Below are 14690 nucleotides of genomic sequence, written 5' to 3' on the forward strand. Positions count from 1 at the left end.
TTGGAGTATCCTGGGACCCTTGTTGAAGCTATGTATTCCCCAGGGATTCAGATTCAGGACTGGGAGGGGTGGGGAGAGGAGGCTGAGGTAGGCAGATGAGAAGGCAGCACCTGGGAATCTGCATTCTAATGAACACCAACATCTCAGAACCACTCATTTAGGTCAGAGGTTCTCAACCTTAATGGCACAGTAGAATCACCTAGGGAATTAAAAAAAAGGCAAAAAAAAAAAAAAAAACAACCCTGCCAATGTCCAGGCCACACCTGAAAACCAATTAACTCAGATTCTCTGGGGCTAGCACCCAGGTGACAATTTTTTAAAGGTCCCAGGTGATGGCAATGCACAGTTAAGGCTGAGAACTGGTATGTCTAGTGTAGCTATTTTTAAAATTCAATGTGGATTTAAATCACCTGGGGCCTTTGTTGAAATGCAGATTCTGGTTCAGTAGCCCTAGGGTAGGACCTGAGATTCTGCGTCTCTGACAAGTTCCGGGTGATGCTGGTGACACTCATGATGCTGATCTGTGACTACAATAGGCAAAGCAATGCTCTAAGGCAGAGGTTCTTGAAGTGTGGTCCCTGGACCACCAGTGTCAGCATCTACTGAGAACTTACTAGAAATGTAAATTTTCAGGCCCCATCTAGACCTTCTGAATCTGAACATCTGGGGTGGGCCCAGAAGTCAGTTTTAACAAGTCCTTCAGCAGATTCTCATACACGCTCAAGTTTGAGAACTGCTGCTCTCAGGCATTCCTTGGTTTCCAGCTGAGGTTACTGGGTTCACTGGTTTGGCCATATACTGAGATGCAAAACCCAGGAGGTGGTGCAGGTTTGGGAGGTGCCAGGAATGATGTTGGCAGAGCAATAGGGTGCCTCTCCTTCTGGCAAAATAGGGAGTCCCCTGTCGATCTGGAGCCTTTTCCTCAGCACATGTGGCCCTATGGGCCTGAGGGGACCCTAAGGAGCAGCGTGACTCAGGCTGAGCCTGGGGCTTTTGGACCCCATCCCTCCCTCTCTCCCTACTCAGCCTGGGTCCTCTGGTGGGCAAAGTGAAGGAGTACCAGGTGGAGACCATCGTGGATGCCCTCTGTGCCAACATGCGGTCAGATAAGGAGCAGCTCCGAGACATCGCTGGCATCGGCCTCAAGACTGTCCTGTCGGAGCTCCCCCCTGCAGCCACAGGTACCCAGGCCCCAGAGATTAGGCACTATCATCATTTGTGCTACTTTACAGTTAAGAAACTGGGGCTCAGAGAGTTGAAGGGATTTACCTAAAACCAGCCAGCTAGTAGGTGGCAGAGAATTCAGACCCAGCTCTGTTTAACTTCATGGCTCTGTGTCAGGAATGCTTTAGCTTCGAGTAACAAAATCTAATGACAGCTTGAAGAAGTACAGTGTTGCTTTTCTCACATAATTCTGGAGAGATCAGCCATTCCACTTTTGTAGCAATTCATTTAGCAGGTCAATTAGGACAGGGTGAGGTCTCTGCCTGTGTCTTTTGTCTTTTATAAGGAAAGCACATGTTTCTCCAGAAGCCCTCAGAAGTCTTCTACCTATAGCTCACTGGCCAAAACATGGTCACTTGGCCCCTGCTAAGAGCAAGAGCATTTAGGAAAGGAGCTTCTCCTGCCTCCTTAGTTAGAAGGTAGAAGGCAGAGGGGTTGGATATGGGGTGAATCAGCCAACAGGTCAGCCATCAATTCAGCTTCCTTAGCCAACCCCCTTTAGTTCTTTCAGACTCTGGGTCAAACCTTGGACCATGTAGGGTCAGCAGGATTCTCAGGAATGTGAGCTCAGGAACATAATGACAGCAAAGGCTGACCAGAAGTGGAAGCCAGCCCTAGCCTCACTGTGCTATGCTTTTGCTCCGTGCAGGCTCTGGCCTGGCTACCAACGTGTGCCGGAAGATCACCGGCCAGCTCACCAGTGCCATTGCCCAGCAAGAGGATGTGGCTGTGCAGTTGGAAGCCCTGGACATCCTCTCTGACATGCTGAGCAGGTACAGGCGGCCACCCTGGGCAAGGAAGACCGGGAGACGGTGGCGAGGGGACAGAGAGGGACTCAAATCCACAGAGCCGGCACTCACTGCACACCATGCTCTGTGCTTGGGGTCCCTTACTTGTCCTGGCAGCCCTAGGAAGGAGAACTCCTTCGTCTCAATTCTGTAGTCTCTGTCTCTGCCCAAAGTCACTGTCAGCACCAAGGTAACAGTAAATGGCAGAACCTGGGGTGATATAGCTGAGCCTTTGTTTGTTTATTTATTTTTAATTTACATCCAAGTTGGTTAGCATATAGTGCAATTATGATTTCAGGAGTAGATTCCAGTGATTCATCTCCTATGTATAACACCCAGTGCTAACCCCAAGTGTCTTCCTTAATGCTCCTTACCCATTTAGCCCCTCCTCCCACCCACAACCCCTCTAGCAACCCTCAGTTTGTTCTCTGTATTTAAGAGTCTGTTTTGTCCCCCTCCTTCTTTTTATATTATTTTTGCTTCCCTTCCCTTATGTTCATCTGTTTTGTATCTTAAAGTCCTCATATGAGTGAAGTCATACGATATTTGTCTTTCTCTGACTAATTTCATTTAGCATAATACCCTCTAGTTCCATTCACATAGTTGCAAATGACAAGATTTCATTCTTTTTGATTGCCGAGTAACACTCCATTGTGTGTGTGTGTGTGTATATATATATATATATATATATATATATATATATATATATACCACATCTTTACCATTCCCCCATCAATGGACATTTGGGCTCTTTCCATACTTTGGCTATTATTGATAGTGCTGCTATAAACATGGGGCTGCATGTGCCCCTTTGAAACAGCACACCTGTATCCCTTGGAAAAATACCTAGTAGTGCAGTTGCTGGGTCGTAAGGTAGTTCTACTTTTAATTTTTTGAGGAATCCCCATACTGTTTTCCGGAGTGGCAGCCCCAGTTTGCATTCCCATCAGCAGTGCAAAAGGGATCCTCTTTCTCCGCATCCTCACCAACATCTGTTGTTGCCTGAGTTGTTAATGTTAGCCATTCTGACAGGTGTGAGGTGATATCTCATTGTGGTTTTGATTTGTATTTCCCTGATGATGAGAGATGTTGAGCATTTTTTCATGTGCCGGTTGGCCATCTGGATGTCTTTGGAGAAGTGTCTATTCCTGTCTTCTGCCCATTTCTTCACTGGATCATTTGTTTTTTGGGTGTTGAGTTGGATAAGTTCTTTAAAGATTTTGGATTCTAACCCTTTATCTGATGTGTCGTTTGTAAATATTGTCTCCCATTCCGTTGGTTGCCTTTTAGTTTTGCTGATTGTTTCCTTTGCTGTGCAGAAGCTTTTTATTTTGATGAGGTCCCAATAGTTCATTTTTGCTTTTGTTTCCCTTGCCTCCAGAAACATGTTGAGTAAGAAGTTGCTGCGGCCGAGGTCAAAGAGGTGTTTGCCTGCTTTCTTCTCTAGGATTTTGATGGTTTCATGTCTTACATTTTAGGTCTTTCATCTGTTTTGAGTTTATTTTTGTGTATGGTGTAAGAAAGTGGTCCAGGTTCATTTTTCATGTCTCTGTCCAGTTTTCCCAGCACCACTTGCTGAAAAGACTGTCTTTACTCCGTTGGATATTCTTTTCTGCTTTGTCAAAGATTAGTTGGCCATATGTTTGTGGGTCTATTTCTGGGTTCTCTGTTCTGTTCCATTGATCTGAGTGTCTATTTTTGTTGGGCCTGTATTTTAAATTGTATTGCACATTTTAAAACCATTTATTCACCCTTTAGGACTTGAGCACCTACTCCACCACCCAGAAAAATGTCAGGTGCTGAACTGGTACTGGGAATGTGGAGATGGAGGAGTCTGGGGCACTGCTAGGAAGGAGCTCACAGACACATAAACTAAGGAGAGTAAGAATAACAGTAAGGAAAAGAGCAGAGTCTTTAGGAGCTCAGAGGAGGAGCCCCTAACCTGGATGGGGGTAGGGAACCTTCCTAGAGAGGGTCCTGCTAGCTGAGCCTTCAAGGATGGGCAGGACTTGTCCAGTATTGGGTGGGCATAAAGGGGACCCTGGTAGGAGAGACTGCCTTCGGCCCAGAGGCTGGAGAAGACATAGGGGTCCTGGGGGTTGTGCAACATAGGTGTGGCGCTTGGGTGTAATGTGGAGAGGGCTGGGCAAGAGCTTAGATCACACTGAATATGTGAGGAGTGGGGTGGTGGTCAGGGCAGGGGTCCAGGAATGCCTTGTGTATATTTGTGTGCTTCAGACTCCTCTTCCTGTCTGCAGTGTGCATGGTGGATGGGAGGGGTTGAATGGGCAAGGAGACTGGTTAGGAGGCTTCTGCAGGCAGGTGAACTCAGGTTGTATTTAGTAGATAGACTCCACAGGGAAATAGACTTGGAGTGGGTCAGGGGCAAAGACTCAAAGATGACACCCAGGCGTTTGGCTTTACTAAGTGGGGGCCCAGACATAGGGCCATTGGCTGTGGTGGGGTGCACTCTGGGAACAAGGAGCAGGTGTGTGGGGAAGAAGGCGATGGATTCATTTGGGCATGTTGAATCTGAAGTGCCTGGGAGGCACCCACTCAACCAAAGACTCCATGAGGGCAGGCCCTAGGCTCACCTGAGCTCCCAGCACAGGCCCTATGACATTGTAGGTGAACAAATAAATAAATGAAATCCAGCGAGCTGGCCTGGATATGAGAGCGTGAGGTCAATGTGCTTGTGTGGAGTGAGAGAAGAAAAGGTCTCAGGATATGTGTGGGACAGAAAATGCACAGGCCTGTTTGGAGGTGAGGACAGAAGCTGCTGAAGTGAGCAGGGGCTGTATTCTACCTGCGCATTCTCTGGTTTTGCCTCTTGCCTTGATCTCAGTGCTCAGCTTATCCAAAGGGCACTGGAGAGCCATTGAAGGAGTTAGGCAGAGGAGTGACCAGGTCAGAGGTAGGTTTTAGACTACTGTGATCTCAGTAAAGGGGATGGACGGTCAGGGCATTTGGAGAGTGTGCCTAGAGGCAAAGCCCAGACTCCCAAGGAAATCAGCCTCACTGGAGACACCCAAACTCTATTACCATCAGGCCTTCTCCCCAGGCTGGCAACCTGGACATTTGGATTCAACTCCTGGCCTTGTATTTCTTGGCTGAGTGGTCTTGAGAAAGTCCCTCCCCTCTCCTTCTCTTGTGTAATAAGAATAAATAATTACTCCACACAGTTGCAGGGTGCCTTTCCTTATACCAAGGCCCATTGGGTTGTCATAATTCTGGCGAGGAGGTCAGGAGAGTATTGGGGGAAGGAGAGCTGCCTGGCCCAGGTTGCCCTCTGGGTGGGCCCCGTCCGACGTCCCCTCCGACTCCCCAGGTTGGGCGCCCCTCTGGGTGCCTTCCATGCCAGCCTCCTGCACTGTCTGCTGCCGCAGCTGAGCAGCCCACGCCTGGCCGTGCGCAAGCGGGCAGTCGGGGCACTCGGCCACCTGGCGGCCGCCTGCAGCACCGACCTCTTCGTGGAGCTCGCTGACCACCTGCTGGATCGGCTGCCCGGCCCGCGTGCGCCCGCCAGCCCCGCCGCGATCCGCACTCTGATCCAGTGTTTGGGTAGCGTCGGCCGACAGGCAGGCCACCGTCTCGGTAAGGGGGTGGAGCCCCTCTGTAAGGGGGCGGGGCCGAAGTGGGGAGATGCCGCGGGGCCTGGGGCGGACTGCAGCCTAGGTAAGGGGGTGTGGCTCAGGCAGGGTCGGAACTGGGGAGAGGGGTGGGGCCGGAGTGTCAGCCACCTCCTAGGTAAGGGAGCATGGCTAACATCTCAAAGGGGGAGGGCGGAGCTTGAGAGGCAGTGGGTGGGCCCTGAGCTCCACACGCTTCTGAGCCTTACCTACTTGTTATGAGTCTCCCGGGTAATTGTAAATCATGCCACCAAACTTAAATACAATATGTTCTATCGTCCTACTTTGACAGATATGCTATAGTAACAATCTATAAGCTGGGTTTGAATTTTTAAAAATTTTTGCTGGGGGATAAGGTACATACAGTAAACTGCACTATCTAACGTGTACAATTGGGTGTGTTTTGACCTATGTGTACAGCTGTGAAATTACTACAGCAATAAAGGTGCAGAACATTTCCATCACCCCCCAAAGTTTCTCTGTGCCCTTTTCCAGTCTGACCCTCCCTCTGCCCCACTCCAGGCAAGCACTGATCTGCTTTCTGTCACCAGAGGTTAGCTTTATAGAAATGGAATCCTGCAGTCGGGGTTGAATTTATCTTCAAGCACGTCAGAGTTCTGGGCTGGAACAAGGCAGTGTGGGTGGAGTTGGCCACAGTCTACCCCTCCTTCCTCTCTGGCTCTCTCACTCTGGGGGACTTTATGAACACACATGGGGAACACAGGCTGAAGTCCATGCTCTGTCCACATCTTCTCTCAAACAACAGCTACCTGTTGGTCACTCTTGGGAGTATGAACCCAACAAGGATGTCTGCACAGGGTCAGACTAGGGTTCATGGTCAATTGGGCAGGAAAATGAGAAAGGGTGTGACTGGAGAAGGGCTGGGACAGAACCCTTTAAAGAGGTGGGCACCTCTTGCCTGGTGCATAAGGGCAGTGCTTGCATTTCTGTTTTTCCCACCCAGGGCTACAACCTAGTGCAGGAAATAAGAGGAGGGCATGAATAATAGTTTCAACAACAGATGCTACTTGAGTGCCTCCCCTGTGCCAAGACTTAGGTGGAGCTCTTTATCTGCAACATGTCATTAATCTTCACAAAATCTCTGCCTGGTAGGCATTGCTGTCCCTACTGGGAAGATGAGTAGATGAAGCTCAGAGAAGTGTTGTGCTGTGTCCAAGGTTGCATAGGTCATAGGTGGCAGAGACAAGGCTAGAACCCACATCTGCTCAACTCTGAAGCTGCTGAGTTGAGTTTGCAGTGGCCAGGGCTGCAGGTGCAGGGACTAGCTGAGTGCTGTGGGCTGAGGGAGCCTGGGGATGGGTCTGGCCTGCCCTCAGTGATGCACCTGGCTCTCTAGGGGCCCACCTGGACCGCCTGATGCCCCTGGTGGAGGAATTCTGCAACCTGGATGACGATGAGCTCCGGGAGTCCTGCCTCCAGGCCTTTGAGGCCTTCCTGAGGAAGTAGGTGCAGTACGGGTGCCAGGAGAGGGGGGCCCACGGTTTCTTTGGGAAGTTGGTGGGGAAGGGGTGGGACAGGATGCTGGCCTCAAAGCACTAAGATCTCAGGACTCACCACTGGGCCCACCTGCTACCCTGTCCTGCCTGTCCAGCAGAGCCTCCCCACTCCCACCCCAACAGATGCCCCAAGGAGATGGGTCCTCATGTGCCCAATGTGACCAGCCTCTGCCTCCAGTACATGAAGCACGACCCCAACTATAACTATGACAGTGACGAGGATGAAGAGCAGATGGAGACAGAAGACAATGAATTCAGTGAGCAAGGTGGGTGGCCAACTGGTCACTGGGGCTAGAAGGCGGAAATGGGTGCGGCTTTCCTGGGACACCCCCTCGGCCCCCCAGCCAGAGACAAGGCCACATCTGGCACTTCCACCGTGGTCTTAAGCCTTCCTCAGTCTCTAGCCCTGACCTCCATAATCTGGATTCCACAGGCCCCCACCCTCTGCACAGATCAGGGTAATGATAGTAATTGCTGTCATTTATTGAGCATCTACTGGTGTGCTGAGCATTTTCATTTCATGGTCATTCTAATAACCCTAGAAAACCAGGTGTTTATTATTATCCCCATTTAAAAAAAATTTTTTTTAACGTTTATTTATTATTGAGAGACAGAGAGAGACAGAGAATGAGCATAGGAGGGGCAGAGAGAGGAGGAGACACAGAATCTGAAGGAGGTTCCAGGCTCTGAGCTGTCAGCACAGAGCCCGACGCGGGGCTCAAACTCACAAACCCAGCAAAATCATGACCTGAGCCGAAGTCAGACGCTCAACCGACTAAGCCACCCAGGTGCCTTTTATTATCCCCATTTTTTAGACAAGGAAACCCAGACTTAGAGTAGAGATTTGTCTTCGATAACACAGCTAGGAAGTGGCAAAACTGGGCTTGCAGTCTCCACCTCTATGCTGCCATATCTGTACCTGCTTAGTAACAGTTTCTAAGGGATGAAGCTTTCACCCAGCAGAGTGAAACTCTAGTAGTGGAATGATAGGTACTGGCAGGGGGAGAGAGATACCTGGATGGGGAATGGACACAGTGGCTTTTTTCCGTTCGTGCCCATGGTCCTAGCTGTCACTCAGACTGATGGCCCTGGGCCGGTAGGGCATTGATGGAGGCAAAGGACTTAGGGCCTGATCTCACTCAGGGTGAGATGGGATGGTAGGAGACAAGGTTGGACAGGCGTTTTGAAGCCCAAATGCCAAGCCAGGGAGGTTGAGCATTTTCTTGTCAGTAGCAGGAAGCTATGGATTTTTCTTCCTGGGTGGCATAGGGTGGAGATAACAAACAACGATCCATCCGAGGATATCTGCAGTGCTGATAGGACACATCCATGGGACCATCCACATGGCCCACTATGGCTTCTCCAGATGTCAGTGCTCTGAAAGTCTGAGTCATCTGCAGAGTGGCACGGATAGAAAGAACACACTGGGTCTGTGTGTTACACACTAACTGTCCCTAGTTAGGACTGTCCCCTTCTTAGCCTCATGTGTGTCTCTCCAGATGTATGGGTGGACCTCGTGGGCCTGAATCTTAGCTCTATTGTTTCCTAGCTGTGTGTCCTCAGGAGAGTCTCTCACCCTCTCTGAGCCTTATTCTTGTCATCTATAAAATGGGGTCAAGGCACCCTCATTCCTGAGGCGTGGTAAAGTACTTGATGAGGTCTGTACTTGGAGAGTAGAAAGCTTGAAGAGTAGAAAGTCACACAAACACAGCTTTTCCTTGTTAGTAGTCCTGCTTGGAAGCCAGAATCCGGACTTGAGAGGCTGGGGCCAGAGGTGGAGGAAGTGAGGAGGCCAAAGGGAGGCCCTGTCAACTGTCGTTTCTGGAATCCCAACAAGTGAAACATCACACAGCCAGTTCTGAAACCAAAGGATGGGTTTTGTGCCCCAAATGGATTGTCTTAAACCCTCACTGATGACTTGGAAGTTAGTTTTGTCCCTCATGTAGGGAAAACAATGAAGGGTCTGGAGACAAAGGGAGGATTCTAGTTTAACTCCAGCTGTATCCCTGCTCATGTAACTTGGGGTGAGCCATTCCCCCCCAGTTTCCACATTTCTACAGGGGCGAAATAATCCTTGTCTTACAAGATGGTTGTGAGGCTCAGATGAGGTTGTGGATCTGAAGTGCTTGGCACCACCTTTGGCACGCAGTAGGTGTTCACTAAATGGCAGGTAACATTCCTAATAGTGTGTAAATCAAAATTGAAAGATGAAACAGTCCTGACTCCCTCCTCCCTGCCCCCTCTCTTGTCACTTCCCCATCCTGCGAGACAGCCTCAGTGGGGCCAGGACACATGGGTGTCGTGTTCATGCCCCAGAGAGTGAGGACGAGTACAGTGATGATGATGACATGAGCTGGAAGGTGCGCCGGGCAGCAGCCAAGTGCATGGCCGCCTTGATCGGCTCTCGGCCCGACCTGCTGTCTGACTTCCACTGCACCCTGGCACCTGCACTCATCCACCGCTTCAAGGAACGCGAGGAGAATGTCAAGGCTGACGTCTTCGGGGCTTACATTGTGTTGCTGCGGCAGACACGGCCCCCAAAGGGGTGGCTGGAGGCCATGGAGGAGCCCACCCAAACAGGCAGCAACCTGCATATGCTGCGCGGCCAGGTGGGCATGCCTCCTCGTGTCTCCCATCCTTGCTCCTGCACTCATGACTCACCCTCCCACCTGCTCACCCTTCCATCCCTCCACCACCGCACCATCTGTCCACCCAGTGAGATGTGCGCACTGAGCACCCACTGTGTGTCTGGCCCTGTGTTAGGTGCTGAGTATAATGGGGAGCATGGCAGGTGAAGGCCTGGCCCCTGAACCACACAGGGTAGGGGCAGATAGACAACCCAAATAGGGCTTCCAGCCCCCTAAGAAGGAGTTTCAGTTTTATTCTAAGAGCCTAGAAGCCACAGGAGGGGAATTACAGGATCCCATTCCCATTTGAAAGAGCTCACTCTGGTTGCTGTGTGGGAAATGAATTGTCACAGGGAGGGAAAGAATAGATGCTGGAGGCCAACAGGAGGCCGTTGCTGCTGTCCAGGTGAAAGGAATGGCACTTCGGGCTGGGGGTAGGGGCAAGAGGAGTGGTCAGACTGGAGGAGTAGTATTTGGTTCTTGATGTCAAATTGGATGTGAAGGGTGAGGGACAGGAAGGTGTCTATGTGAGTTCCAGGGTCTGGCTAAAACATGGGCTGCAGTTCCTTGACCTGGTGGAGAAAGGAATATCTAGAGTTCCTTTCTGGACATTTAAGGTTCCAGGTCCTCGGATGCCCACGTTGAGGTCAGACAGGCAGCACACGAATCTGGTGTTGGAGATGGAGATCTGGGAGTCTTTGCTTCACTGGAATCTGAAGCTCGGTGAACAGATGGGCTCCTCTGGAGAGAGAATCTACCCAGGGAAGGGAAAGGGGCCTCCTTGCTTCCCCCTTATGGAGTGTATGGGTGAGAGCCAGACTGCCAGGTGACCTTGAGCAAGTCACTTAACCTCTCTCTGCCTGTTCCCTATCCGTAAAGAGAGCCCAGGAATAGTTCCTACCACAGAGGGTCTGTGTATGGAGCGAGGGATGGAAAGCTTGAGATGGAGTGATCCTCTCACACTGGGGGTCCTCCATGGGCATGTGCCCCAGCAAAGCTCCCCAGTAGTCGGTGGGACACCCTGGTTTCCTGGGTGGTCACGTTTCTCCTTCAAACTGCCCACAGGTGCCTCTTGTGATCAAGGCCCTGCAGCGGCAGCTTAAGGATCGGAGTGTCAGGGCCCGCCAGGGCTGCTTCAGCCTCCTCACCGAGCTGGCAGGCGTCCTCCCTGGCAGCCTGGCAGAGCACATGCCCGTGTTGGTAGCAGGTAGGATGGACTACAACCAGGTATCTCTCAGCCTGGGCTCTTCCAGAACCCAGACTCCAGGCCTCAATCCCCATGGGTAACCTGTTCAGCAGCCTATGGTGGCTCCCCACTGCCAGAGGTGAGAACAAAGCTGGGGTGCAGGCCCTTCTTTCTGGTTTCAGGGGAGTTTCCTGGCCTTGTGTCCCTCAGCCCTGGCCAAGCCCTGATTTTTCAGGATCTGCAACATAAGAGCCCTGGGGCCTGGGTCCAGCTTACATGCCTGCTGGTGCTCCACCCCCATATCCAGAGATTGCCTGGGGCTCCATAACCTTTGCACCCACCCCACAGGCATCGTCTTCTCTCTGGCGGACCGTTCCAGCTCTTCCACCATCCGGATGGATGCCCTGGCCTTCCTGCAGGGGCTGCTGAGTACAGAGCCAGCTGAGGCCTTCCATTCACACCTGCCGACTCTCCTGCCACCTGTGATGGCCTGCGTGGCTGACCCTTTCTACAAGATCGCAGCTGAGGCCCTGCTGGTGCTCCAGGAGCTGGTGCGGGCCCTGTGGCCACTGGACAGGCCTCGGACGCTGGACCCTGAGCCATATGTTGGAGAAATGTCTGCAGCCACCCTAGCACGGCTCCGTGCCACTGACCTGGACCAGGAGGTGAAGGAGCGCGCCATTGCCTGCATGGGCCACCTTGTGGCCCACCTGGGTGACCGGCTTGGGGATGACCTACAGCCATCGCTATTGCTCCTTCTGGACCGCCTGCGGAATGAGATCACCCGGCTGCCTGCTGTCAAGGCACTGACGCTGGTGGCCTCGTCCCCGTTGCAGCTTGACCTGCAGCCCATCGTGGCTGAGGCACTGCCCATTCTGGCCTCGTTTCTGCGAAAGAACCAACGGGCGCTGCGCTTGGCCACACTGGCTGCCCTGGATGCCCTGACCCAGAGTCAGGGACTGAGCCTCCCTCCGTGTGCTGTGCAGGCCGTGCTGGCCGAGCTGCCTGCCCTGGTCAGTGAGAACGACATGCATGTGGCTCAGCTGGCTGTGGACTTCCTTGCCACGGTGACCCAGGCCCAGCCGGCCTCTTTGGCCAAGGTCAGCCGCCCTGTGCTCTCAGAGCTGCTGCGGTTGCTACGCTCACCCCTATTGCCAGCAAGTGTGCTGGCAGCTGCTGAAGGCTTCCTGCAGGCCCTGGTGGGGACGCGCCCCCCGTGCGTGGACTACGAGGAGCTCATCAGCATGCTCACTGCACCTGTTTACGAACAGGCTGCGGACGGCGGGCCGGGCCTGCACAAGCAGGTGTTCCACTCTCTGGCTCGGTGTGTGGCAGCCCTTGCGGCCGCTTGTCCCCAGGAGGCGGCAGGCACGGCAAACCGCCTGGTCTGCGATGCCAGGTCGCCCCACTCGAGCACAGGGGTCAAGGTCCTGGCTTTCCTGTCACTGGCTGAGGTGGGCCAGGTGGCCGGGCCAGGCCCCCAGCGGGAGCTGAAGGCAGTGCTCCTGGAAGCCTTGGGGTCCTCCAGTGAGGACGTGAGGGCGGCCGCCTCCTATGCGCTGGGCCGAGTGGGTGCCGGGAACCTGCCTGACTTCCTGCCCTTCCTGCTGGGGCAGATCGAGGCTGAGCCCCGGCGGCAGTACTTGCTGCTGCACTCGCTCAGGGAGGCCCTGGGGGCCGCCCAGCCCGACAGCCTGAAGCCCTACGCCGAGGACATCTGGGCCCTGCTGTTCCAGCGCTGTGAGGGTGCCGAGGAAGGCACCCGGGGGGTGGTGGCTGAGTGCATCGGCAAGCTGGTCCTCGTGAACCCTCCATTCCTTCTGCCCCGATTCCGGAAGCAGCTTGCTGCAGGTAGGGACACAGGTGTGGGCAAAGGCAGTCCAGATCAGAGGTGGGCAGTTTCTCCCAAGTGGCTCACTCACAGGGAGCTAATTCAAGTGATTAGATCTGAAGAGTCTTGGTGTGGATAAGGCAAAGGCAGAGAAGCCATTAAAAACACAGTGTTTCCTGAGACGTGTAGGCCCTCTCCTGGGGGCTCTCTGGGATGGAGGAGACAAAATCCTTAATACGTCCCTACAAAAAATAAGTTTTTCATGATGCAACCTTCATACTCCTTGGTGTGGACAGCAGCCTCATGCTCCAGGCACAAGTTAATAAAAGGAGTTCTTGGCCTGCAGGGAGTGCAGCTCTCTTGGGTTTGTTTGAGCCAGGAGCAAATGTCAGTATAGACTAGGTAGGACCGGGGGCCATACTCGTAGGGTTTGGGGAGGGTCCAGCAAAAACCAGGGGCAGGTTTTGTGTGGTTCGGTAAGGGCACGTCAGGGCTCTCTGAAACTCAGGGAGGAAGAAAGCAGACAGGTGGGGCTGTGGGGCTCTTGGGTAAGTGAAAGCCCCTGGGAATGAAAGGCCTCCAGGCCTTGAGCTGGCCAGCTGCTCCTCTGAGAGAGTCAGAGGGTGTATTTATTCACATAACGCAGGCAAAGTGCTTGGTATAGCATAAGGTATGTAATTAATACTAAGTAAAAACTGCTGTTGTTGTTATGTTCGTGATCACAGTTAAGCCCTCACTGGGCTGCTGGGTTTATAAGAAGCAGCTTGGTGGCTCACACCACTGCATGGACGAGAAGAACGTGTTGAGGACATTGCCTGTTACACTCACAGGGCTCTTCACAAGGAAGCTTGAGGGGCCAGAGTCTCAGGATATGAGGAGCAGCCCCGCCATTTCCAAGCCCTGATTCACTTCTGCCTCATGCACCCTGTTGAACTAGTTAAGCGGTCACATTGCCTTTTTACCACCAACTGCCTGGAAGCTTAGAGCCAGACTCATGGCCTGCTTCCAGCAAGTTCATGGGACTTCCTAGGTGGCTCTCCCTGCCCTCACTCTAGTCTTCCTTTCACTTCCTTGCCTGTGTTTTTCCTTGGCCTCGTTTTTCTCATTAAAAAAAATTTTTTTTTTATTAATGTTTTTATTTATTTTTGAAGGAGTGAGAGAGACAGCATGAGCGGGAGAGGAACAGAGAGAGAGGGAGACGCAGAATTTGAAGCAGGCTCCAGGCTCTAAGCTGTCAGCACAGAGCCGGATGCAGGGCTCAAACCCATGAATCGTGACATCATGACCTGAGCTGAAGTCGGAAGCTTAACTGACTGAGCCACCCAGCCACCCCTCATTTTTCTTATCTTCAATTCACTTAATCCTGTTCTGTTGTCCATGTCTTCATGAGCCACACTGAATCTTGTCATAAGCCAGTCAGGATAGAGAGAGAAAGAGGAAAGAACTGTAAGTCTCAAGTCAGTAGCTCTTTTCCGTTTTCACACCTTGGCACCAAAGTGTAAACTTTCTTCTGACTCGAATGTAAGGGCTAAATGACGGAAACAACCTTAACCCCTCACTGTTGGGTGCTGAGGTAGAGAGGAGGGAGCAGCTGCTGGGTTCTTTGTTTCACCATAATGGAAAGTGTATTCCCCACCCCTTTTTCAGCCTCTATATTCAGAAAGCAAGCGGAAAAGTAAATTTAAGTAACTTCTCCATTCCCAAGCTTTCGGGATGTTCTGAGTTCTGTTGGAATCCCCTTGGCCTTCAGCTTGCCTGGAGCACACCTGCCGCCTGCTTAGAGAATGCAGGCCTGAGGAGGAGGGCCCAGCCAGGGCTCAGATTCAGCCGTTGAATTCTGGATCTGCTGTGTGACCTTAGATATGAACTTAACCTTTCTGGGTTTTTT

General features: G+C 52.2%; 1 protein-coding gene across 1 annotated transcript in view; it reads left to right on the forward strand.

Moving 5' to 3' along the window:
* The window catches only part of CAND2 (cullin associated and neddylation dissociated 2 (putative)), a 33501-nt gene that overhangs the window by 7019 nt on the left and 11792 nt on the right, over positions 1 to 14690 (forward strand). The window contains exons 3-10 of the mRNA XM_043588160.1: positions 1027 to 1181; positions 1874 to 1997; positions 5341 to 5606; positions 6999 to 7104; positions 7282 to 7424; positions 9475 to 9767; positions 10851 to 10992; positions 11320 to 12822. Coding sequence (XP_043444095.1) covers positions 1027 to 1181; positions 1874 to 1997; positions 5341 to 5606; positions 6999 to 7104; positions 7282 to 7424; positions 9475 to 9767; positions 10851 to 10992; positions 11320 to 12822 — 2732 coding nt within the window. The remainder of the gene's footprint in view (positions 1 to 1026; positions 1182 to 1873; positions 1998 to 5340; positions 5607 to 6998; positions 7105 to 7281; positions 7425 to 9474; positions 9768 to 10850; positions 10993 to 11319; positions 12823 to 14690) is intronic.

The sequence above is a fragment of the Prionailurus bengalensis genome, chromosome A2, assembly GCF_016509475.1.
Source record: "Prionailurus bengalensis isolate Pbe53 chromosome A2, Fcat_Pben_1.1_paternal_pri, whole genome shotgun sequence".
NCBI classification, from domain to species: domain Eukaryota; kingdom Metazoa; phylum Chordata; class Mammalia; order Carnivora; family Felidae; genus Prionailurus; species Prionailurus bengalensis.